The following is a 26,245-nucleotide window of genomic DNA, read 5'->3' on the forward strand; positions in this document are numbered from 1 at the left end:
ACTCCGTCTTTCCCGCATCATTGCCTTAAGAAGCATAATCATAGGAAAGTGTTTCAAAAATGTATAGATTTACACGTGCGAAAAGAGCCTTCAAAGGGTAAAGAAAATCGTTGATAAAGAGCACTCCCGCTTAGCTGGTTTCGTCCAAATTTTTTTTTCTAGTACAAGTTCGAAATAAGAAATTTATATTGCTTCTTGCAGCTCACTTTCTGGTGAAAGACATTTTGATCTGTAAAGAGAGAACACATTCAGGAGTCCGGCTGTGCATTGAAAAAAGCTAAGGGGACTAATGACCTAAATAAAATAATAACTTTAAAATTCAAAATTTGGTTATTGTTTAAAATGCTAGAGAATACACATGTTGCGGAAGTTAATATCTAAGGTGTAACACGGATGTGTGCAAACTGAAAACATATTAATCAAGCCTTAACTGACTGAAGGAATCCATTGTAAGTCGTGAAAAAAAAAAAAAAAATTGAATGTCGAATATGTGGATAAAATCAATTCTTTTAACAATAGCTATGTTTAAATAGTAGAGCGCCCCCTCTAGAATATAACTTTTTTAGGGGTTTAGTGAAACGAAAAGGCATCTTGTGAGCAATGCTAAGCCGTTATTCGTTTGTTGAAATGAAGTGCCCTAGTGGATTTTGAATTGTGACAGTAAATACGGAACCGATGATTCCATTTAACCATTTAATTGAATTCAAACATCGATATTTCCCAATAGTTATTAAACAGAATATATGTTATCTTTTATCATTAATATTGCATACTTATTTACATTAAGGAAACAAAATTTTATTACAACTCAAGTAATGAACTTATGAAGAAACCTGAACAAATAACTGGATAAAAAATTGAATCTGAATGCCTTACTCAAATTAAATTTTCTTATTTGAGACTAGAAATTATTTTAAGCTTGTTTTTATTTTTTATTACAGTAAAAAAACAGTTCTGAAATGATTTATAAATTAATCTACAGCGCGGTGGAACCTTAATGCTAGTGGCAATCGTGTAAATAATTACTGCTTATTTAAGGCTCAACTTTAATGCTAAATAATAATAAAATGATTATACAAAAATGTTCGGCAGTAAAATTTAGGAGTTAACTATCGGAAAGTAAAAAATTTGAAGTTTGACCTCTTATGAAGTATTTTCAGTACAGCCAACAGTAGAATTGTTTTGGATATAAAGCTTCATCATATGACATCAAGTGCTCCATATGCATCTCCTAATGTTGTATGTGAAATTTATAATTCTCGTAATAATCATTTATTAAAGAAGTGTCATTTATACTTCTCAAACACTTGCAATTCAAATTTAATTATTTCGTAAAGAAGATGGCTGATGTTTTGGTTTTTGAAGTTAGTGATTGCCCTTGGTATCACTGAGCTGGAAGTATTGCCTTCGTTTTTAGTTATTAGTATGTTATATTTGGGGTTAATTAGTGTATATTATTAATTGTATGTTGAACTTTATTTTCAGAAAAGTTACAGTTTAGTGAAATTCTTTAAAAATTATTCGTTGGACAATTACGTTTAAAACTTGTTTGTAATGTGATGTGGTGATCAGCTGAAGATATCTAATCTGCCTTCGGTGAAAGCCTAATATTTAGGGAATTAGAAATTGGAATTCTATTAAAATGATGAAGAGTGGGCTTCCAAAAAAGGAAGGCAAGATGAGAATCCGAGCTTTCCCGGTATTTACAAATTTAGATTATTATAGTATATATTTTCCACTTTCTCAATTGAATATATAATTAAGCTCCGCGTACTTATGTCATTGAGTGGCGGCAATAATAATTAAAAATTTAATTATTATTCAAGCGTTTTAATAATTTTATATTTAGTTTTTAGCCATTTGTGCTCTAAATTTTCACCATATACGTCGCTAGTTGTTTATTGCAATGACTTTCGTTAATTGATTCTAGCATTCTTCTTTTGTGAGTTGATTTAACTGTAAATTTTTGATAGATGCCAATTATTTCCTAGTAACCAGCATATGACTTTTGCACATGATCACATCTGTTACAAAACAAAATCAAAAGCCTCAGTAATTCAAGCTCATCAATTCTTAATTTTACCTCTTTAAATTTCAAGTGTGGCTTATAAACAGTTCATAAAATTCCTCATGTATTTTTGGAACTATTCATTTCAAATTATGTACCCAACAGTACAGTGGTATAGTGTAAAAGTTAGATTAATTTCGTCTTAATGTCCGCATTAAATCTTGCTGAATATCATAAGTGGAGATGGCGAATCGGAGGAGGCCTATTGCACCCGGCTTTACTTTAGGTGTGTGGCACTTAGATCTTAAACAGAAGAGCAGAATCCCTGTAAAAGTACCACCAGACACTGTAAGGGTTCTCGACTTCAGGTTTCGTATTTAACTCAACTTGTCATACTATTCAATTTTAAACAAAACAACAATTAGAGTAACTGATAATTAATAAACATGACTAAGTTCCCCTTGAGAATAATGATAACACAATCTTATTCATTTGAACGAGACATTTTGTATTTATGCACGTTTATTATTGTTAAATTAGATGTCCATGGATGAAAAATATGTAGAAAGTATATGGGGTTTACTTAAAAGTGCCATTCAAGAAATACAGAAGAAAAATAATTCTGGTCTTAGCTTTGAAGAGCTATACAGAAATGCCTACACAATGGTACTACACAAACATGGTGAGAGATTGTACACCGGTCTGAAAGAAGTTGTAACTCATCATTTGGAAACAAAGGTAAATATTTATTCACTACCTAGTTCAGTAATGTAATGTTAATGTCGCTGTTGGAAATGGTTAGGAAAAAGTTTGAATAGCATTTAAATAATAATTCATTACTTGATGCAATACATCTGCTTCTATGTTGAGGCTTTCTAAAGATATTCTTTTAGATTTTTCAATTTATTACAAATACATTGGAAGAACATTATTGATTGATGTTATTTTTATAACTAACTTAAGGGATCACAAAGCATTGATCATTCGTATTATGGATACTATTCTTGGTGTTTAGTATTAGGTTTGGAAGCTTTTGTATTAGTTGGAAGGAATGTGTACGGGTTTTAGAGGGTTTACTTTAAAATTGTATAATTCAACTAACACCACTCGAACGAGCTTATACTTGAAATAAGCACCCTTAGTACTGCCATTGACAAAAAGTAGAAATCACTCGGGATTCAAGGAATTCGAAGAATGGTTTGGAGTTGAGGGTTCTTTCAATAAAAAAATTATCCAGTTTCTTGAAATGTTAATAACCTGGCCAGAAGTCTGGGATTAATAATGGTGGATGAAGCAGTATTTCATTCTTCAATTCATACGATTTTTTTACTCCTTATGTTAACCATTGGCGGGTGACGGCTGTGCATCTGAAATTATTGTTTTCGCAATGCAGTTCCTTACCCCGGGCTGAGATTTCTCGTTTTAGACTATGCCAGATAGTGAGCTAAAAATAAAGGGAACATCAGCTAATCAATTTTAGCTCATTTGGTAAGAATCCGGGACCTTTGGATTGCGATTCCACTGCTCATCTCCTGAGCTTATCTCTTCCATACATATTTTTTTTATTATCACGATCTCATTTTTTTTACATGTTTACATAGTAAATAACTTTACCCACGATTAAAGAAAGCAAGTTATTTAAGAAGCTTCATAAGCTTTGTTATAATAATCAAGACTATAGTTGTTTGGCCTCCATCAAAAGCCAGTAACAGGTCATTGGCAGCGATAAAAACCGGAAATCCTTTTTATTTGCTTTGTGTTTTTTAGGCGCGTCAAAATCTGAAGTCATTGTCACTTGGAGCTTTTTTCACTGCACTGCCGGTCTCAGGACAGTGTTCTCTCGTTACATACAACACTGTCCATCATCGGACAGTAAGGTGAAAGAAGTTCCTTGCGGGAGAAAGTCGAAGAGAAAGCAGCTGGATTAGAACCCGGGATCCTCTCGTTGGGATCCATTAAACCACTAAGCTAATTCTTCCCTTCTAGTTATTATTATTATTATTATTTTGTAAATCAACAATATTAGAGTCATAACCTTTGAATTTTTAATTATCTCGATCCTTATCTAGATATTTTTTTTGTTTATCTTCTTAGATAAACCCGCTTCTTTCAGTCAAAGTTACCGAGAAAATTGTCTTAAAGATTCCCCACATACATTTTTGGAATATAAAATAAAAAGATTTTGGAAATTTTCTCTACAATTGGTATCCACAATTATCTTATTTGGATCTAACATTTTTAATTTTTTTTTCCTGGACCTTGATCTGTTAAAATCTTTATGCTTGTTTTTATATTTTCCTGTTAGGGAAAAGTATTACTCTCTTTTTTCTTTTCTTTTTTTTAAATAAAAGGGGACGTAAGAGAGAATAAGAAGGTATCATATTTATTTTTGACAATGATTATTATTTTGATATTAGATTGTTATCTAATGAAGCATTTCAGATAAGAACTGAGGAGTTTTAAAATTTGATTTAATTGTTTTTAAGTAGAATTGATTAAACATATTTGAATCTTAATCTAATGTTGTGTTGATAATTATATTACTCCTTGATTTTATTTTATGTTTTAATTTGAATGAAACCTACCTCACTCGATAAGATTGTTTACTAAATTTATTTCTGCCTTTATGTAATTTCGCGGTGAATTTCTCCATCATGTAATGATGTTTTGAATATTTTTTACGAAATCATTTTTCCATAGTGAAGCTGTTTCCAAAGTGTTCCCTGTTATGTCTATCCATCCCTTTGAAAAGTGCTGTAGTCAGTTAAAATGATGAGTTGATTAATTCAGTTATATGATCATTAATCAACCATACTTGAAGATCATATATATTTATTTACTTGTAGGTTAGAGAAGATGTTCTGCGATCATTAAATAATAATTTTCTTCAAATACTGAATCAAGCCTGGAATGATCATCAGACATCAATGGTGATGATCCGTGATATACTAATGTATATGGATAGAGTATATGTACAACAAAATGATGTGGACAATGTATACAATCTAGGTTTAATTGCCTTCAGAGATCAGGTAATTCATTTTTTGCTGTTTTAATCGTTACCATTTATTAATTTTTAATATATTGTTTAACATTTAACTGTTCTTTATTTCCTTTGTTTCGGTTTACATTTATTAATTTTTAATATATTGTTTAACATTTAACTGTTCCTTATTTCCTTTGTTTCGGTTTACAGGTTGTACGATACGGCTGTATCAGGGACCACTTGAGAGAAACTCTATTGGGACTGGTAGCTAGGGAGCGAAAGGGAGAGGTTGTAGATAGGATGTCAATCAAGAATGCATCACATATGCTCATGGTTCTTGGCATCAACTCCAGGTATCTTCCCACCTCTAGTTCTTTAATCTTCTTCTACTCTTTAAAGAATAACTTCTTCCTTTTGTGAGGGCAAATTGAAAAGTAAGTTGATCTGGTGACTAGGTGAAAGATTGTTTTTTTTTTTCGATCCTTTCTGGCATGAAGAGTGTACTGCTCGCTTATTCACTGTAAAAGTTGAATCCTCTCGTTCTGATGTGCCCAAGTTGTCAGCTATCTCTTTAAAACATTTCTAGCTACCTCAATTCATCGTCAATTACCTATTGTATTGTATGTATACATTTTTGATTGCAATCTGAGCCGTACTCCCGGAGTGGATCTTTAAAGGAATTATGTCCGCTTTTAAATTCTCTGTGTTGACAATGAAAGGACAGAGACCAATTTTGGGTGAATCGCTGTTGGCGATGAACCGCCCAAAACAAAAAAATTTATTTCCATCGATTTTAATTTCAGTAAACAAAACTTGCCTTTTTTAAAAAATAATATGAAGTATAAACTATTCCGAAGGTTAATTTGACTACTAACTACTTTATTGTTACCAAAAACAAGATTTCATTGTTAGTATCACCAGAACTGTACAAAGTCCAAAACTTTTGACTTGGGCTAATTTTAGGGGTTAAAAAAATCGCGAACAGAACTTTCTCTCACTGTATTTATTACAATTATTTTTAATTTTAATATCTTTCACAGGTGTGTATATGAAGAAGATTTCGAACGACCGTTTCTCCATCAGTCGGCCGAATTTTACAAAATGGAGAGCCAAAAGTTTCTGGGAGAGAATAGCGCCTCTGTTTACATCAAAAAAGTTGAAGCGCGGATAAATGAAGAAGCGGAACGTGCTAAACATTACCTTGACGAAAGTACTGAAGGATTTATTGTAGAAGTGGTAGAAACTGAATTGATTAAAAAACATATGAAAACCATAGTCGAAATGGAAAATTCCGGTGTAGTACATATGTTGATGAACCAACGTACCGAAGATCTTGCTTGTATGTATAATTTATTCAGTCGGGTTTCTGACGGTTTGAAAACTATGTCCGACTGTGTCAGCCTGTATCTTAGGGAACAAGGAAAAGCTTTAGTTGAAGAACAACAACCAAATACTAATGCCATCACATATGTACAGGTATCGTATGATGATTTTTCTGCCTTGTTAATTGTTGCAATCGATTGCTAAGTTAATGAAACTTACAATCACATGCTTTAGTATTTATCATGCAACAAGTTGTTTTATGGGACTGCAGCTTCCTTGGTTACTTGCCTCGGTTCATGCTATCCGCTGAGCATAAAGCAAGAATTTAATTAATTTTTTTATTTATTGGTACTTAAAGCAAGTATCCAGCCGAATGCACTATATGAACACTTTTGGATTTTTTTTTTTAATTGTAATTAATATTATTTTATTTGTTTTTGTTTCAATTAGAATTTATTGGACTTGAAGGATAGATTGGATCATTTTCTTCATAATTCATTTAATAATGATAAAATCTTTAAACACATGATCGCTGCAGATTTCGAACATTTTCTAAATTTAAATTCCAAATCACCAGAGTACTTATCTCTTTTCATTGATGATAAATTGAAGAAAGGTGTTAAAGGGGTTAGTATTGTCTTATATAAATTTATTTATTTTATTTACCTAAAGCTCTTAAAGCTTTTTATAAAGAATTCTTCGTTCCAGTTTGTTCTTTGACCTAAAATAAAATTCTTAAATATTTAGATTAATAAAAAAGACTTAGAGGTGATGCTAAGAGAACCTTGGATAACCCTTCGTTTATAATTCACTTCAGTTAAAATCTAATAATTAGCTCTAACAAATTTTGTAGTAGATAAACCAAAGTTTATTAACATCAACTTCATAAATAAAAATTATGGTTGAGTTGGTGAATTATTTATTCTTTTTATATAATGTTTTTATTTATTTTATTTTTCAGATGACTGAACAAGAAATTGAGTCAGTACTTGATAAAACTATGGTGTTGTTCAGGTTCCTACAGGAAAAAGATGTATTTGAAAGATATTACAAAAACCATCTAGCCAAAAGACTATTACTAAATAAATCGGTTTCTGACGATAGTGAAAAGAATATGATCTCAAAGTTAAAAGTAATTCAGTTTGCTAATCATTAGGTTCTTATCTTGAAACTTAACTTTATTAATTGATTTGATTTAAATTTCAGCACATTTTAATGAAATTTTTGTGGTTAAAAAGTAATGACTGACAGAGCCAACATTTTTTTTTAGTTTATTTCCAAATAGTTCACAAAAAAAAAAAACAAATTATTTTTATTTCTTCAATAATTAAAAGTGTTTTTTAATTTAAATTTCAGACTGAATGTGGCTGCCAGTTTACATCAAAACTTGAAGGCATGTTTAAAGATATGACAGTTTCAAACACCATCATGGAGGAATTCAAAGAACATATCACTACTACTGGTGTAAGTTAATTAATTTTGGTGCATAATGCTATTTATTTTAATGTGTTACTTTTCTGTTCTGTTTAAGAAATAATACTGGTGCTATAATATGCTTTATTTTAGTAATCTTGCTCTCCGGCTGTAACTCAGGAATAATAACTACCACTTGGTTATTTTTGCTTCATCGTTCTACTTTGTCTTTTTCATCTTGACATTTTTGTCTCCATTTTCGACGATGATTATTTTTCAGTTCAGCTCCTTGATTTGAGTTGTTTTAGTTCTAGTACAATCAAATTTGCCGTAACAATTTACAATCCCTTCGAAATATGTCCTCAGAGAACGAATTGTAACTTTAGCACCTTCTTCATCAGATTTAAAATGTTTCTACAACTTATTGCTGAGGCCTACTCAGGTTGCTGTTTGGATTCTTCAGTGTTTATGGTTTTGTGGCCTACATAATATAGTGTTTTTTACGATTCCCTACAGAAAGAAGTTTGCGGGAGGGGAGGGAATTAAATTGAGGACTTTCTCTTATTCTTCACCCTTCACCCGCAGCTGGTTTACAATCCTGCAACAAATGAAAAGTTGTTAATTGTTTTTTAATTATTACTCACTGACACTAACTTCATTAATCTGGAATTCTGTCGGGAGTCGAAGATTTGCACTTTAATTTGAGAAATTCAAATATTTATCTTGTATTGAGATCTCTAATGCTCGTAAGTTTTGGATCCTATTGTGTCACTCCACTTTAGTTGTCCTGTATAAAATAAACAGCTCTTCCTATAGAAGCCCTTGATGAAGGGTACACGAAAAGTTTATATTTTTCACAAAAGATTTCTCTGGCCAATGCTGAAAAAGTAATTTTTTAAAATTATTTTGATTTTTTAGGCTTATTCTTCTCATATTTATATTGCATCTTTAAAAAAAATGACTATGTAGAGTAAAATAGATAATACCAGAATTTATTTGTCCAGAATATAGACCTGTTAAATACAATAAGAAAAAAGAGTTGGTGTTCACTTGTAATAACGCAGAGCTTCTGAAAGTCGTTTGAAATATTTAGCCCTTATTTATCATGTTATGAAAACAAGTACAGCTACTGTGGGTAAGACTGTTAAGTATGACCCTTACTTCTTTCCAGGCTAATCTTTGCGGAGTTGACCTGAGCGTAAGAGTACTTACTACAGGTTTTTGGCCAACAAATAATGCAACTCTAAACTGTAATATACCTGCGGCTCCACACTCAGCTTTCGAAGTATTTAGGAGGTAAATAACGTTGTTATAGATTTGCAAGAGCTATTGTATGCATTATCAACTTGCTAGGAAATTATTGTTTTTATTTACTTTCGACCTTTACAGATTTTACCTAGGTAAACACAGTGGTCGCCAGTTGACATTGCAACCACAGCTTGGATCAGCCGATTTGAATGCAGTATTCTACGGCACAAGACGTGAAGAGGAAGAAGGTGGTCCACCGGTGTCCAGCAGTACAAACGCCCATTTAACCAGTCAACCTAGAAAACATATTATACAAGTATCAACTTATCAAATGTGTGTGCTCATGTTGTTTAATAAGAGAGATCGTCTTACCTACGAGGTATTTTTTATATGTGTATATTTTGAGCTTTGTACGATAATTCCAGTTTCCAGAATCAATAATAATAATCCAATTTATCATCAAATAAAAGCACTCATTACATCATGATAATGTACCCCGTATACAAGACTTCTTGGCTTATGATTACGGTAAGAATATCTTGCCAGGGTGTTGGTCTTGTCAAGAGCGCGGCTTTGTAAGTGGAAGTTCCCCAAATCGAATCCCACGTATGCAGTCGTTCATTATACTTAATACATCATAATACTTTTTCTTCCTATAATTTAATCAGGATGGAATAAATATTTTAATATTTTACTTTTGAGTAAAGTATGTTATCTTATTCTATTTTCCTTTGACACTCTCTAGTTTCAATATATCTAATTTTTATTTAAAAAAGGATACAATTTCACTAAAATGAAACTACTATTACTATATATTGAATTGCGATGATTTAATTAACTCCTTTAAAAATTTACAGGAACTACAGCATGAAACGGATATTCCTGAAAAAGATTTAATCAGGGCATTACAGTCATTAGCAATGGGTAAAGCGTCACAGAGAATATTAATAAAAACGCCTAAAACAAAAGAAATAGAATCTGCCCATGTTTTCTATGTGAATGATGCATTTACTTCTAAATTGCATCGGTAAATTTTAGTAATTTTTTAATCTAATAAATAGATTTGTTTTTAAAACAAAAATCCCTATAAATTTTTTGCGTTAGGGTGAAAATACAAACAGTGGCAGCAAAAGGAGAATCAGAACCAGAAAGAAAGGAGACTAGGAGTAAGGTTGATGAAGATAGAAAACATGAAATAGAAGCGGCTATAGTGAGGATTATGAAAGCAAGGCGGCGGATGCCTGTCAGTATATTTTTATTATTGAAATTAAATTTTTAAAACTTGTTTTTTCCTAAAGAAAAAGAATCTTGAATCTAAGTTTTTTTAAAGCAGTATTTTATACGCTATAAAATAGGGCCAACCCGCCTACTACTTCAATTGTGCAGAATTCCCGCAATCTAGCTGTATTTTTGATGGAGATATAGTATGATAAGAGTTTGGGAGCTTTACACTTCCTTCATATTTCGATGAAATATACCAAACATAGATCAAGCTTGAACTTAATAGATGAAAATCTACATCAACTACGTTTTGCAAAAATGCGCATCAATGCATTTTACAAAATCGTCTTACATGAGATAAATGAAAGAGTTGAGAAACAAATATCTCACTAATTAAAGAAATTAAATATTATTCACCATCTCATAATTGTCATTATATTATTATTTACGAGTTTCTCGTATGTTTCTAAGTATGAGAAACTGTTTTGAATTTTCCCTGCATAAAGTTTTTGTAGTGGTTCCAATCGAATAGACATACATGCATGTTTATAAGTACCCCGCAGGCTTAAATGAATTTCCTAATTGATTTAACACACAAGATCATTTTGGTTATTGAAGTAGTACTGCTACAAGACTGGTATCGGTGCTCTCTTTTAGCAACAATATTCTTTCATTTTAATCTTTATATTTGTATTATTTCTTCGCACGGTATGGAATGAAAACATTGATTTGCCCACAGCATAATGTGTTAGTGACCGAAGTTACTGAGCAACTCAGGAGTAGATTCCTCCCTTCGCCCGTAGTTATCAAGAAGAGGATAGAGAATCTGATCGATAGGGAGTATCTATCCAGGACAAGTGAAGACAGGTATTATTTTTACTTTTTCTTAACCTTAGAGGAGTTTTTGCAATCGTACCATTTTTCGCTTCTGAGTTTTCACTTGAAATATCACAGAGCACGCATGTTTAAATACCGCCAGGGGACCCTACTTAATAATTTTTTTTTTTCAAAATTAGAAAGCCGGAAGTGCCACTTTTGAATAGATTTTTCAGCTTTTCTCAAATTCTCGAAAAATATTCTAGCTGATGTTTTAAAACGGTGTATAAATTCCTCAGTAAAAAAACTATATCTTTTGTTTTGAAATTTTTTGTGTACCGAAAATTCATTTTAGAGTAGTTCCAAGATTAATTTTTGCTATCAGTACAAGTGTGCTTCTTCAAAAACCTTACGCGGAATTTTTGCCTGTTAATTTTCAATTTTAATATTCTAGTAATAATAATTGTTGGAAGCATAGAAGATTGTGCGTATATTCAATGGTATTTAGTGTCCTGTGGACGGTGCACACGTCCTGTTTTTGCTAGGCAAGGCACGCAGATATTTAATGCACATATGCCCGTTGATGGGATCATCTAAATGTACGATTCGTTTTTTAGATTAGGTTGAGTTAGGTTATGATTTGGCTAAAAATAGTCTCTTAGTCTACAGATTACAGTTTAAACATCACTTAAATTAAAATAATGGTAATAATGTTGTAGATTATTAAAAAATATTTCAATTTTTAATTATCAATCTTTGAAGAATAGCTGAAACACCCAAGGTTGCTGCCCTATGATGGCACAGTTTGAAAAGAAAGGAACATATTTTTACTACACATATGCTATACATGCAGCTAGAGAGTATGGATTGTTTTAAAAACATTATTTTCTCGGACGAAGGCAGGGAAAGGTAGCAGTTTTTAACATTAGGATAAGATGTAAAATAAGGAAAGGTTTTCAACAGACGATCTCTTACCAGGAAAATTCCTTTCGGAAACCGTCTTTTCAGATCACCATTCATAAAAGTCATCACCCTAATAAAATTAATTTTATTTAGCGCTTCTCGGTTAACTTGCTACCTTTAAATCGTTTTATTGAAATGAATGTGTTACTAAACCTTGTAGTCCTCTACAAGTTCTCCAGAACTTACTTTTAGTTTACCACATTTCTTGCTGTTACAGAAAAGTATACACTTATGTTGCTTGAAGATGGCCACAGTACGATTACCTGCAGGCAGTGTAAGTTCTTTTATTTTTCACTCCATTTTCTAACAATTAATGCATTGAACTTCATTATTTTTTATAGAGTATTAGTGTAACAATTCGTTCGCCCTAACCGCAGTAAGTGGGAAAGAAATTTTTGCCATACCTGTAATTCGCTGTGTTTTCTCCCTCAAATAGAATGTTGGATGATTAATCTTCATTACAGTAAACACTTAACATCATCTGATTTTATAGGTCCAAATACAATATACCAAGTCAGTCCGTCAACATGCCTCCGCCTCTATCATCAGCGTTTCACGTACATCGTCAAACTTTCTTTATTATATATAAATCAATAAAATATTTCATTATTACTGTATCAAGGTATTTTAAAGTCATGTATTTATGTTTAATAATGTAATACTTTTATAATTAATTTAATTTTTTTTAAAAAAGAATTCGCATAACAAATTAGAGAAAAGTATATATTTTTTCACGTGCAGAACAAAAAAAGATTAATTACTTTTTTTTTTTGTTGCTTTACGTGAATTGTGTAACTTATTATAAATTAGTATTTGTTGAAATTGTGAGTAAATATAAATTTTCCGTTAAATTGACTAGTTTAATTTCGTTTAAAAAGTTTGATAAAATTAGTGTCGGACTATGAAAACAAAGTGAGAAAAACGTTTAGAGCGTTAACAATTTCTGAAAACTGGGTGACGATAGTGGAAATAGGAAGGATATATATGATGTTACTGATTTCTTTTTTTTAACGATTTTTTTTTTTTTTTTTTTTTTTAAGAAAGGTGAGAGCAGAACTGTGATAAAAATGCTAGCAAACTTTTAAATAAAAATTATTATAACAAAGGAAAATAAAAATTAAAAAGTTTGTTCATTTATGCATCACTAAAGAGATAAGAGAGAGTAAAAAAAAAAGTACTTTTTTTTTTAAATAAAATTAGAAAAATGGTACAACAAAAATATTAAAAATAGATGAAAACTTCCATTGGGGCAAATGCAGTGAGTGACATGTTGGTTATTTATTAGGGTAACTGGTTTTTAATTAATAAAATCTACATTACAAAATTTAGAAAAACTCGCATATTCAGGTAGCGAGAAATTTGAAAAAAGGAAAAGAAACTCGAAAAAATCAAATATTTCAGGAAATAGAGTGTTAAACTTTTAGAAAACGAAATTATTATAAGAAGTGTCTGTCGGCTTCTTGTTGCAAAAAGTGCATTTGTAAAAGTTAAGTTTTCCTTTTTTTTAGTTTTTTTTTTTTTTATGAATTCTTTATTACTTCCTTTGGAAGTTCTTACTAGATTCATAATTTCTTTTACTGATGTCACAAAATTAGAATGCATTTTGTTTTTAATTTTAACTTCGGAAAATAGAATACCAGTTTATTATAGAAATCTGGAAGTATAAAAGAGTTTTGATTTGGCTCTTTTTTTCTTCAAACACTAATATAGTAAGAAAGCAAGAACAAAATTTTATAAATATATATATTTAAAGAATACAAATTTGTACAGTATAACTTATTTATAAAGTATGATAAATATATAGGATTAAGGGCGTACTTCAGATGAGGCAGTTAAGTAAATACGAAAAGAAAACATGAAAAACAAAAATTAAAGAAACGCAAACATTATACAATATACTAAAAACCAGTTTTGCTTAGTAATTAATTTCATTTAAATAAATAAAAAACAAATTACCTTTTTCTTGGTTTTAGAAACAAAAAAAAAAGTATAATTATGTTATTCCAAGTAACATTTTCAATAAATAATCAGAACTTGTACACTTAGGTTTGTTTTTTTTTCCCCCCCCAATTTAAATGAAGAGTGAAAAAAAGTTGAGCATTTCCTAAAGTAAATTATTTGCTCTATTCTTAAGTTTTACTATATTAACATTATTGGACTTGTAATAAGTGAAAACATTAAAAAAAAAAAATAATTGTAAATATATTTCTGGTTCTAGTTCATTTCTTCTTTTTTTGTGTGCCTCATAATGTAAGTAAAGAACTAATGTTCTTTATTTCTAGTAGTTTTTGACGCAAGTTTTCACCAAGGCAAGAGGTCCACTAATCCCTTGTAGTACCTTAGTCATCACAGTTACTCATTCTATCATTTAAAAAAAAAAATTGTTTATAAGAAAATTTATTTTGACTTGGAGTAATCTTTTATATTGAAACGAAGTGAGCGTAATTATAAAGCGTTACATAATTTGTTGCCAGGTGACAGTTTATACGAAAATTGAACAGGCAGTGAAGAACCAAAGCCGTGTTAGTTCAAAGGTCAATTGCATCGACGCAAAAGAAATTTTTAAAGTATTCCCCATAATTTTAGACGGTAGGACCCGACCATAATAGTAATGAGTGTCTCGCCCACATTGATTTTTTAATAAAGCTAAATGGGCCAAACCAAAGGAGTAGGGTGTAAGTCATAACCTGCTGATTCCTTGTACAGCTTTTGAACCAAATAAGAAAAAAGCGCTACACTCGCCAGTAGCCAGCAAGCGAATACAGAATTGGTTGCTCACTAAAAACGATTGACTTGTGTTAATTTATTCAGAGCTTCCTCAGATGAGAGAGCATCTAGTTACTAGGAATGGGGGCTGCTGAGGAGTGGAATAAAGGTAATTTGTATAACCCATAAAATGGGTTGTCCTCGAAATCTACAATTATAGAACGTATTTCTCTTCTTAACCAGCATATCAATTTTTATTCTGTTAATTTAAGTAGGCTTCCACCTTATACAAAGGGGCGCCTAAAGGGACGCATACGTAGTGCTACTTGAAGAAAAGGTCAAATATATAGGACAAATCTTAGGGAAAACTATTTAATCATGCACCATCTTTTCATAAACTTCAAAGTGTCCTAAATCGGTTCAGAAGAATATGCTAGCCATAGCTAAAAGACATCTAAATAGGTGAATTAATTAAAATGATTGAAGTAGCGATGTCCAAATAAAGATTAGACTTCAGTACAACCTATTGGAACTCTTAAATTAAGACAAATGTTCTCTTCCTCTTTAATAAGATCAGGGATTGCGGATTGCAGATCAGCGAACCCCCTTAATAAGAAAGAGCAAGTTTACTCTTCACCAATGATATCAATAGGAACAGATGGGTAAGAACGAAGTAGATGGGAACGTCAAAATTGTTGTAGACTAGGGGTGTCAAACTAGGTAATCTCTTGTGGCCCACGATGTACTGAAATAAAATGAAAATAGAAAAAGTTTTCATGAAGAAAATAGCGCTTAGGGGAGGATCGAGGCAATATCGTACACACAATTCCCAGTTTCCGTTATCTACTGAAGACGAGTATACACGTGGCCCAAGGCCTTTCCTGGGGGCCAGTGGGCTTGTATAAACACGCTGACTTAGTTCCAGTGACGTTTGGAAGCCATATGTCTGCCATTCTCAGTGGAATTCCAGAATGAATCGGTTTTAAAAACGAAGTAGGAACTCTCAAAATATATTCTTAATTAGCTGAGAGATATCCAAAAATGTTGGCTGCAAAAATTTTGTTGTTTTTGAGAGTACGTTATTGTGCGAGCAACTATTTCCGTCTAAGAAATGAAATAAAGTGGCATACAGAACAAGATTGACTGATAAACATCTATCCACCTTATTGAAGATTGTCTGTTCTCAGTCTTTGAATCTAGATATTGGTAAACTCGGAAAAATTTGTAAATATGTTGTGGCCCGCTTGAATCTTGCCTATTGCACCAAGTGGCTCGAGGTTTAATTGACTTTGTAGACCTGTTGAGACGATGACTGAGGGTAGAGACGTAGGAAAGAGACGAAATATTTTGGAGGCCAGAATCTGGGCTAAGCCTTAGCTACGAAAATATTTGAATGTAAGGATTTGGTAACCTAAATAGGAAGACGTGAAATAATAAAAAATACTTCAAAAATGTTTCAATTTCTATTTATTTTTTTAAATTAAAAAAAAATCTTATTTTAATCTCTTTTCACGCTTTTATTTATATTCGTTGACTCTTTCTTACTGTAATAAAAATTGAATCCATAACCATCACTCATAATGATAAATATGACGCCAAACAATCCAAAATAATTTAAATTGAATATATTTTTAGGACTGATCTTCGTAACAATTCTCGAAGTACATGAATATATTTCTTTTAGATTTAACTTTTAATAATAAACAAAAAAATTCGAAGGAAAATAGTATATTAATTACTTTATTCAACAAAAATTACAATTGTATGCAATAAATTAAATAACATTTTACATAAGGAATTTAAAATATATATTTCTCTTCTGGGATCCCCAAAGTTTTTTCTTAAATATTCTTGTTAATATTAAATTTATTATTTTATGACTAAGAATGTTCGCGCCTATCCCCCAAAATAATAGAATTTAATTAAATAAATAAAAGTACACATAACATTACAAACCTTGTTTTCATCTTTTTTTCGAATTTATTTAAAAGTACTTTTTTTTTACAAATATATAATGAAAAAATCATTTATTCCAAATGAAATCCTCCATATATTAATTAAATATATATTATTTATTTATAAGCAAAAAATAATGCAATAATTTTTCTCAATTTACTTATACACTCTTATTTAAAACTTTCTTCTTTCATTAAATTTGTTTTAATTTCTCAATCTCTGACTTATTTTAGATTAAGACCAACAATACTCCGCGTGATCACAAATAACTAAATTTCTATTACCTTTTTTTTTTTAAATGTTCATAAATAAAAGTAAATTTATACATGTATTAATACAAATAAAATAATTTTGCAGGTCTAATTAACAAGTAAAAAACATTGATTTATAAATTATATGTAACGTTCATTCGGGTGAGAAAAAAATCTAAAAAACCCATGGCTTTTTGAGATATAGGTTGAATTCAAATGTATTGTAAAACTTCGCTTTCATTTACTAGGTATGTTCTGCTCTCTAACAAAACAAAATTTGAATTGTTTTTTGGTTGCGGGTGGTTATGAGAGACTTTTAAACGCTTAAAACTTCAATTCATCCCCTGAGGGAAAAGAACTACTTTAGTTACTTCGACCTTAATCTGTATTTATTTTTCATGAGGAAGGGAAGGTGGTGCAAAATATGAGGGGGTAGTGGAAATATAATGTCTCAATAATATGCTTAAATTTTAAATTACGGTGACTTTAATACCCAATGCCCTTAGGGTGTGGAGGGCCTCTTCAAGGATCTTGACGTCCCTGTAGGTTTTCCAGCCTAACAAGATGAACAACTCTGCACTGACTCACATGGTATACACACATAATTTCTGGAAAATCCAAGGAATATTCGACCTCCGGGCTACAGCATGGTTGGCATGCGATTATGTTGAAAACCCACTTATGTAGGGGAACTGTGGCAACCCACCAGTAAAAAAAAAACACAGAGTCTACAGACTCCTACGGGACTCTACAGAGGCAGCTTATCACAAAGGATAATGAGTGACGGGCCATACCAATCAATGTCGAATAACTAAAGAGGTCTCCCTGCAGGGGAAATAAAAGCATTGATCCCTTAGAGCAGGGCGCTTTAAGTAAGGCCTCGTATATTTCGTCTGACAGCATCTCTGTGGTAGTTTATGATATTATAAATCTTTGCAATTTGGGTCCAGAGGAGATAATATTAAAAAATTATTTAGGGAAGGGGGGATTCAGGATCTTAAGAAAAAAGTAAATTTCTCGAAGAACTACAAGGGCCGGCACAGTAAGAAGCCACTTTTGACTGCGTATCTGGAAAACAGGACCATGTTCTAGATTTATACAGCACCCACACAGGATAGGGCAAAGGATTGAGCATTATTTGAAAACTATTGTTTAGGAAATTATGTACTATGAGTTTGAGGTAAGAAGAATAGGCTCGACCGAGGTGAGTTTGAACTGCGGGGTTTCGAGATAGATTTCAAGCTGCTGCTCCTGTAAGTTCATCCTTGAGCTTCTACACTAGTAAAAATGAGTAGAGGCAATCTTCCTATGATCTTGAACTCATTCAAAGTGATGCAGCAATTTCATTTGAGCAACAGAGAAGTATCTTATTCCGAAATGAGTTCCGATCAACTCATGCCTCCAATCACCAGGCGGGAAACTCAAGGTTTTAGAAAAGGTCAGGAGAGATATTTTCTTAATTCTCTAAGTCTCAACATCCGGACCAAAAATAGCATTTTTAATAAAAGGAGTGTCCTATCTTTTTGCATGAGAGTATTTACATGAACATATTATATTGGAAATTGCTCAAAAAATAAATTAATAAAAGTAAAAGTAAAATAAAAAATCCAGGTTGAACACATAAACATTCTTTATTATTATTCACTATCAAAAGAAAATTACCGAATAATTTTTTGCTATTAATCGTTCAAACTAACTTACATTTTGTATCTTTAAAAGACAATTATTATTAATGCTATTTAGAAAAATCTAGAATGATTCAACTTCATGTTTTAATAATTAATTTTGAAATTCATTTCACTAACAAATACCATCTAGTTTTAACCATTTTTAGAATTAACCACGGTTTGATTTCTCCTAGTATTATAACTTTTAAGAAAATTCTAAGAGTGAAATGAAAATTTAAAATGTAAAAATGAATTAAATATAAGAGACAAAGTAAATTTTTATTTCTTTTTAAAAGGCAATATATTTTTATTTTCTTTAACAAATTTTGAAATTCAATCACATGGCAATTATTTTTTTTTTTTGTTTTCTACATATATTTTAAAATGTTAAAAAAAGAGTAGTAAAAGGTTTAAAAGAGATTGAAAATAGGTGCTTGACCATGTACAAAGTTACATGGACATTCACTGGTAAATTTTAATAAAAATAATTTTTAATGTTCCTTGTTATGAGTATTCATAATAAATAAAATCCAAATTTTTAGCTTTGATGAGACGGTATACACTAAAAATAAGGGAAATGAAAAAAAGATGTATATTGTAACCTCAAAATTGTTAGTATTTTTCTCGTAACATAATACATTGTGAATTTTGGTCCATTAATTGTTTTTATTGTAAGGAAAAAAAAAAAAAGAATTTTTATAGAATACAATAAAAATTAAAATAATTTTTTAAAGTTAGAATTTTCTTAATATCTCTTATTTTATTAAAATTTATTTTGAGTTGTAAGAAACTGAGGATAATTTTTCGACTTCAAAGCGCTAATATCGACAATTCGATTCCTTTTTTCGTAGAATTTTATCACTGATTTAGTAATTGGTGCACTATAGGTTTTAATTGCTATATAGTAATTATAAAAGAGATTTTCTTTTTCTTGGTCAAACTTTCTAATGCGACGTTATAGATTAATAAGAAAGAATAACAGAATATTGAAGAACTACAACTAGTTAAAAATTATTTTAACTACTTTAAAAAAAAGGCCAAAGGCCTGGATTTTTTTTTTTTTCTTCTTCTTGCTGACAAAAACAAAAAAATCTGTTTATTACATCCTAGTAATTTATAATTTTTTTTACTTTTCTGGCCAGTCAGAAGCCATCTTAATTATATTTTTATTCTTCATCCTGGAAATTGCACACTCGGGTTGCTCTTTAATATAGGACCACAACGAACTGTGAAATTAAGTTCAAATATACAATGAAATTTATGTATGTAAAATGGTTTATAAAGAAAAGAAAGATTTTATTAAATACTAAAATACACAGTGGTAAAAATTTGCAGTTTTAAATATTATGTAATTGATTTTAGAAAGAGTTGAGATTGATATGTGTACAATATTTATATTCTTAAAATTCCACCTAATTAAGCGACAAAAATTTAAATAAAATAATGAAAAATTATAAACCGCATAAATTAATTTGCATTTAAACTGTAATTCTCTATAACCAGCATATCTAAAAGAATTTGAACTTTCTTAACAACTTTAAACTTTCTTTCTTGACGGCTATTAGCTAGCTAGAATGATGATCGATGAAATAATCATTTTTGATTCTAGTTAAAGGAACAGTTACGATCGTGTTTATTTATTTTATTTTATTTTTTTACGATACTTTTTCCAATAATGGTTTTCCACTTTAGATTGAAACAAATGAAGCGGTAAATAAAACAAAAAATAAATAATAAAAATTAAAACCCACAAATTGAAAAATTTAAGTAGGAAGAAATCATCTCTTAACATTTTTATTCTCACAGTAATTTTAATTGACTTTTATTTCTTATTTGTCTAATACAGGATTATTAGAATTTGGAGCAACTTTTTAGCAGGAGGTAATGACTTTGTAACTGGAATTGTTTTGGAAGGAAGCTTATGTTTATGTTTTAAAGCACCTTCAAAATCCACTAAGACAATTTTTTTTCGGAAAAGGTAGGCCTTTACGAACGCAGTATGTTAAAAGTTGTTAGGATTGTTTTAAAAGCTCTTTGGATGGTATTTCTTAAAACTTTATGTATAGAATATGAACATTATATAGTTGTTTTCTTTCCCTAGTAAGTGAATTCTTGCGTACGTGCCAAATTTTTTAAAATTAACTTTCACGGAATAAACCCTCCATGTTGGGAGGAACCGTGGGCTCGCAAAAATTTTTAACTTTATTATAAATACTTCGAATGCCCAATAAAGCCATCTTACAAAGCTGCAAGCACAATTTTCTAAATTTTGTAGATCTTATTTATTAAGGACAAATTTTTTGACAAAAAATAAATCACATCCATGAAAAATATCCAGAAAAAAATCGTTATTCGTATTTATAATAAATGAATGGCAAATTTCTACTTCAATTGAAAAAAAAAACTAACAATATTCTGTTTTTATTAATGAGAGACAAGTATTCGAAAATACTGAAGATGTTCGTAACAGAGGTGGTGTTTTATGAGAGATAAACTTTATTGATGTTTAGGAAATAATAAACAGATAAGTTAAACCAACAATAAAAAAGATAATTTAGAAAATTAGTTTCCTATATTTATTTTCTTTTCTACTTTTTATTATAGGAGGGCGAAATTACAAAGTTAAAAATTATTTATTTAAAAAGATGAGACAAATCTTGAACAAAAGAAATTTTGAACCTACAATTTTGGTTTATTATTTTCAAAATGAACATAGACTATTTACATATTAAATAATCAAAATAAACAGTTAATAACCGATTAAGAGAAAGAGAGAAAAAATACATAATTGGAAGAGAAAGGGAGAGAAAATTAGATGTTTACCAAGCAGAGTAGCAGTTGTTGAAGTCCCAAAATGTATAACAGTAGTGGCACAATAGTGATGTGCTAGTGATCTGCGGCATTGGCGGTGGTGCCAGGGCTTGGCATGGACGAGGTAGCGGCCGACATTGGCAGTGGCTTCAACTCTCTAATTTGTTTGATCAGGTAGGCTTTCTCATCGTTAAACTGTTCATCCTCTGAACGGTCAGTATGGAATTTCGTCAAGAAATCGACTAGTTTATCCTGATTACGCAGAAGTATATCTAAAATTGGTTTCGGTTTGTTAGGGTTGGCTACAAAAACCTATAAATAAAAGAAAATAATTTAATATCACATGTTAAAAGAATTAAATGAATGAAATAGAAAATTAAAATATATTACCTTAAAAACATGAAAAGCTTCGAATTGAATATTACGAGATTTCTCTTTCAACATATTCATCATTAGCTTCAGATTGTCCGGGTTCGATATGTACCTTGTCATCACCTAAATAATCGATAATGTGAATCAAAAGTAACAAAAAAGGAACATTTACAATTACGGTCAAACTCCACAATTTTTTTTTTTCTTGAAAATTAGACACGATATTCTGTTAACTTGATGTACTGATTGTACATTTTACATTAATGTCATTTTATAGAAATCATTCATTTTAGTGAATTTCTAGAAGAGGCATGTTGGTTACACTATAATGTACCATTGTAGAATAATAATCATTACATTATATGATGAATTTTACTGAAACTTTTACAGTATAATTTTTTTTTTCTTTTTAGCAATTATCTTAAATTATTATTTGGTGAATGATAAATTTTAATAAGGCGCCTTGGTAGCCGAGCGGTTAAGAGGCGAGACCTGCTAGGCTAATATGCATTGTGGTACTGGGTTCGATTCCCGGTCTTGGCCTTGGATTTTATTTAATGGTTAAATAAGAAATAGTAAAGTACGTTTGCTAGTCGCCTCCGTCCACGACACCTAGTAAATGGTAGTTGGACGCTAAGTCCTGCCTGAAAATATAGGCGACTACTTTACTTTACTGAATGATAAATTTGTTATGTGATAAATTATATGCAAAGTTTTAGCATTTATTTTAATGAATTCATTCTAGGAAACGATAAACCTTGTTAACTGGTCGGTTATTTTAGACAAAACGAATTTTATATGATGAATTTATAAGAAATTAATATTTTTGAATTTCATTTTTTAACTTCATAAAATTCTAGACTTCAAGAAAAAATGATCAAACGGAAGTTGCATAGACCTGGGGAACGATATTTCTTGTTTTAATTTTCAAGTAGAAGCTGTATTCCGAATTTCGAATATTGACAAACACTATAAAGACCTACAACAAAGAGTTGTTAAGTACGAAAGTAACTTAAATAAACAAATTTATAAAACTTACAGTAAAATTATGTCTGTCTAATAGCAATTCTCCTAATAATTTAAGACTCTGCCTTCTTGTTACATAATTTTCTGAATTGAGAAGCCGTTGATAATGTGAAAATACTTTGTCATAATTTAACTCCAGAAATTCGGCGCACAACATCTTGTGTCGAGTTAGTAATTCCTAATAATAAAATAAGACATGAAAAAAAGGTAAAATTAAAACTAATGAATTTAATGTAAATTGTAATTAAATGCAAAGTTATCATAAAAGAATGGTGGGTTTTTCATATAGATGAAATGAAAACAAACAAAATTACAATGAGAGTTTATTTATCAAATGTACTTTCTGAAATTTATTAGTTTCTACAACGGCCAAACTTAAAGACTTTAAAGGACAGATCTGCAGATCGACGGTTAGCCCTACACCACACCTAGGATCCTGTTCAAGATCCCTATTCCGTAGAGGTACATCAAAATCATTGTTTTCTCAGAAAATGTAGATGACTTGCATCATTAATAGAAAAGGTTCACTCATCTTCAAGTGGCTTTAAAGTTACTTTGTTGCAAAATCGGCTGTTCGGCCGACTGGCGGTTTTCCCCCGAAACATGAAAGAAATTAGTAAACATATCATTGGTAGTGGGTTGACTATCCCTAAAATATCTAATACCTTTTGTCCATCTCGTCGAACCTCTACAATCTACACTGAGTCTTATCAGCTTGGTGCTCAATTCGGGGTTACGTTTGTAGTTCATTTTTTACGTTTACTCATAATTGTATATACACTATTTTTATTTTACTACTTTTTTGTCGATAATCATTGTTATTTTGTAAGTCGGAGTGAAGAAATGATCAGACAATCAGATTAATGGAAATATACAACAATAAAAATCTGTAGTCCTCAACTTACTAAATGTTTAATAAAAAAAAGAAATACGGGAATAAGATAGATCTGAACTGAGTACGAATAGCTTTTTGTGCTTTAATTTATCATAATACTAAGATGTTTAAATACTGACGAAACAGTCCTGCTATAAGATCGTACTACTGTTATTTCTCTAGTCAAACTACTTTTGACGTCCACTCATTATTTATTTATTATTAATGATTCATTATTTTTTAAATAAATAATGAATAAACATTAAGGCAGTCGTAAAAAGAGCCGAGGCGTTGTGCACATTGCTGTGTATTAATAAAAATATCTACACTTGTCTACATGTCTAAAAGTGTCTAGCCAAACGACTAGTACTTATTAGGGCCTTACAAGAATCGCCTACTAGATCAAAATAGTTACGTTTTCGAGAATCGACGTCTAGTCAGTTTGGGCCAAGTAGTAAGCATAATCATACATGTTATTAACGTAACTCACTAATTGAGAAGGTACAATTGATAATTGGAACACAATTTTTGTAATTCCGTTTGATTTTATTTAAATCTTGTTCAAAACCCAACCATTTTTTTTTTGTTAAGAAAACTCAGTTCTTTTAATAAACTTACTTTAAACGTAGAAAAAGCATCTGATGCAATATCAAATGTTGAAACTTCAACGTATCGAAAGAAATTGAAAAAATCATCTGAGTGAAGCATAATTTTCGCCAGTGCTTCATATCTAGCACATTCTCTCAACATTGTGCCGCAATTTAATGCAATCTCTTGATGTTCGTACCTGATTAGTTAAAAAATACGTAATTTAAGACAATTTTTTATCAAGGGTAGTCATCTTTTATTTAGTTATAATGAACTTATTTAGATTAGAACGGTTTCGAATTTTAATCCACTTTCAAATTTGGTCTAGCAGTAAAGGTTGGAATTTATTACACCTTCCACTTATAAAGTTCCGAATAAGAAAATCTATGTAAATCAGAAACTTAGAATTAAGAAAATTAGCGTCCTACGAAGGATAATAACTAAGAAATAATAGAATAAAACTATTTTTAGATAAAATTAAATCAACATATAATCTTATTCACGCCACAGTCTATGGTAATGTCAATCACTAGCGACAAAAACAAAAAATTTTTAAAAAAGTTGAACGAAATCAGATTTTTTTAAGGAGTGAATTTCTCTTTTCCAATGAACACCAAAATTAAGCACAACTATGCTATTAAAAAAACTTTTTTAATTAGATTAAAATTTATGGAGAATAAACTTCTGTTAACATATTAACGGACAATCTAAACTGGGACCTTATTTTCACTTACAGAAATACAATAAATTTAAGCTCTACTTACCCATTCATTAAAGTAAAAAGTATCTCTGGTTTGGTGCAAATATATTCTACAGTAGGAGATCTGGTACCAATTTGTCGACGAAGGATATTGTTGAAAACCTGAGCAACGTCTTTTTTTCCCTGAGGAGATGGAGGACATCATTAGTAAAAGTTCATGAACAGCGAAAAATACAAAAAAAAAAAAATAACGCGATTATATCAGTTAGTGTAATGTGTTTAAAAGATAAAATCTGCAAACGCAGGGAATCTTATTTTTTTTATTCCAAACAAATTGCAAAATAACTGTCACCTGTCAATAATACTACATTTGGTAACAATCACATTATAGATATATTTAAACAACATATCATTACCTCAAAGTCTATCCTATTCAAGTTTTGTATGAGCATTAGAAGTAGATTACTGTTATACAATTCTTGAGCTAGCTGAGCAACTATTATGTCTGTCTGTGGTTCAGTATCGGATGTTCCGTACAGCATATTTTTTATAAGAACAAGATTTTTACTTACATCCTCTTGGGCCTTGAGTACACAAAATAAGAATAATTTTATAAAAAGATAAGTGCGATTGGATTATTTTTAACATTCCAATTATTAGTGATATATGAGAATATAATCAACCGCCCCTATTTGCATTTACTAAGTTATTCCTACCTTTTCTAATTTTTTTTCACCTCTTTCCAGGGCATTAACTGCTTCTTTGAGGGCTTTTACTACCTCAGCAGGACTCTTTTGGGACTTTCCAAATAAAGGCATTTCAAATTTTCTAGAAATTAAAGATAATTGTAAAATCATCAACGCACAATCAAATTCCGGTTAAAGCCATCGAAAGCCAAAACAATAACCATGATAGTAAGAATGTAAAATTTCTTTAAAATTAGAAATTATGTCACTTGAAACTTTTAAGCATATATCGTTTTCATTAACAAATGATGCAAACTACATTTAAGATATCAAATACTACAGACCTGTCAACTATTCAAGAAAAAATTTATCACTGCACCATTAATAGAAAATTAAATTAATTATTAGCAATTGCACATACAATGAATATCCAATTTTAAAAAGCGGCTGATAACTATAAATAATGTGGCAAACAACTTAAATTTAAAAAACTAGAAACAATTCCTTTCTCAACTATAAAAATCCTTTAAGCACGACCATCTTGAAGTTATCAGCAGTTAACTGCTCGACCTCGAAGAAATAATTATTGAATGGTGCCATGATTATCAGCTAATTCTTTTAAAGTGTACT

At 30.6% G+C, this 26,245-nt stretch overlaps 2 protein-coding genes across 7 annotated transcripts; one reads left to right on the forward strand and one right to left on the reverse strand.

Moving 5' to 3' along the window:
- The first annotated feature begins 1,094 nt into the window (after positions 1 to 1,094).
- Positions 1,095 to 14,200, forward strand: Cul3 (cullin 3). Of its 6 annotated transcripts, none has more exons than XM_074131206.1 (16): positions 1,095 to 1,239; positions 1,486 to 1,699; positions 2,549 to 2,746; positions 4,855 to 5,040; positions 5,205 to 5,347; positions 6,035 to 6,470; positions 6,768 to 6,944; positions 7,279 to 7,449; positions 7,674 to 7,781; positions 8,902 to 9,026; positions 9,120 to 9,357; positions 9,836 to 10,005; positions 10,083 to 10,221; positions 10,939 to 11,066; positions 12,196 to 12,252; positions 12,472 to 14,200. In XM_074131206.1, exons 2-15 carry the CDS (start codon positions 1,643 to 1,645, stop codon positions 12,218 to 12,220), a joined length of 2,301 nt encoding a protein of 766 aa, XP_073987307.1. In that variant the 5' UTR covers positions 1,095 to 1,239; positions 1,486 to 1,642; the 3' UTR covers positions 12,221 to 12,252; positions 12,472 to 14,200. The 6 variants fall into 6 exon arrangements, with proteins under 6 accessions (XP_073987307.1, XP_073987305.1, XP_073987306.1 ...); XM_074131204.1 differs by lacking the exon at positions 1,095 to 1,239 and adding an exon at positions 1,246 to 1,398; XM_074131207.1 differs by lacking the exon at positions 1,095 to 1,239 and adding an exon at positions 1,346 to 1,364.
- Positions 14,201 to 16,134: 1,934 nt separating this feature from the next.
- Mo25 (calcium binding protein Mo25) lies at positions 16,135 to 26,194 on the reverse strand. Its single transcript, XM_074131231.1, has 9 exons — positions 25,960 to 26,194; positions 25,646 to 25,757; positions 25,346 to 25,513; positions 24,994 to 25,112; positions 24,260 to 24,428; positions 22,781 to 22,945; positions 21,760 to 21,864; positions 21,382 to 21,681; positions 16,135 to 19,784 (listed from the first exon to the last, which is right to left on the reverse strand). The coding sequence occupies exons 2-8, from the start codon at positions 25,745 to 25,747 to the stop codon at positions 21,445 to 21,447; spliced, it is 1,065 nt and encodes a 354-aa protein (XP_073987332.1). The 5' UTR covers positions 25,748 to 25,757; positions 25,960 to 26,194; the 3' UTR covers positions 16,135 to 19,784; positions 21,382 to 21,444.
- Between the last annotated feature and the right edge of the window lie 51 nt (positions 26,195 to 26,245).

The sequence above is a fragment of the Rhodnius prolixus genome, unplaced genomic scaffold (assembly GCF_049639745.1).
Source record: "Rhodnius prolixus isolate KJV_2025 unplaced genomic scaffold, Rpr scaffold_4, whole genome shotgun sequence".
NCBI lineage: Eukaryota > Metazoa > Arthropoda > Insecta > Hemiptera > Reduviidae > Rhodnius > Rhodnius prolixus.

What these genes read in the sequence shown, in the direction of transcription:
- Mo25 (XM_074131231.1), bottom strand. Translation starts at nt 25,747, where the DNA reads ATGCCTTTATTTGGAAAGTCCCAAAAGAGTCCTGCTGAGGTAGTAAAA. An exon ending in ATGCTTTTTCTACGTTTAAA is followed by an intron (nt 22,946 to 24,259) that starts GTAAGTTTATTA and finishes TTTTATTATTAG; the next exon opens with GAATTACTAACTCGACACAA. An exon ending in AAGCTTTTCATGTTTTTAAG is followed by an intron (nt 21,682 to 21,759) that starts GTAATATATTTT and finishes TTTTATTTATAG; the next exon opens with GTTTTTGTAGCCAACCCTAA.
- Cul3 (XM_074131203.1), top strand. Translation starts at nt 2,252, where the DNA reads ATGGCGAATCGGAGGAGGCCTATTGCACCCGGCTTTACTTTAGGTGTG. An exon ending in GAGATCGTCTTACCTACGAG is followed by an intron (nt 9,358 to 9,835) that starts GTATTTTTTATA and finishes AAAAATTTACAG; the next exon opens with GAACTACAGCATGAAACGGA. An exon ending in TTTACTTCTAAATTGCATCG is followed by an intron (nt 10,006 to 10,082) that starts GTAAATTTTAGT and finishes TTTTTGCGTTAG; the next exon opens with GGTGAAAATACAAACAGTGG.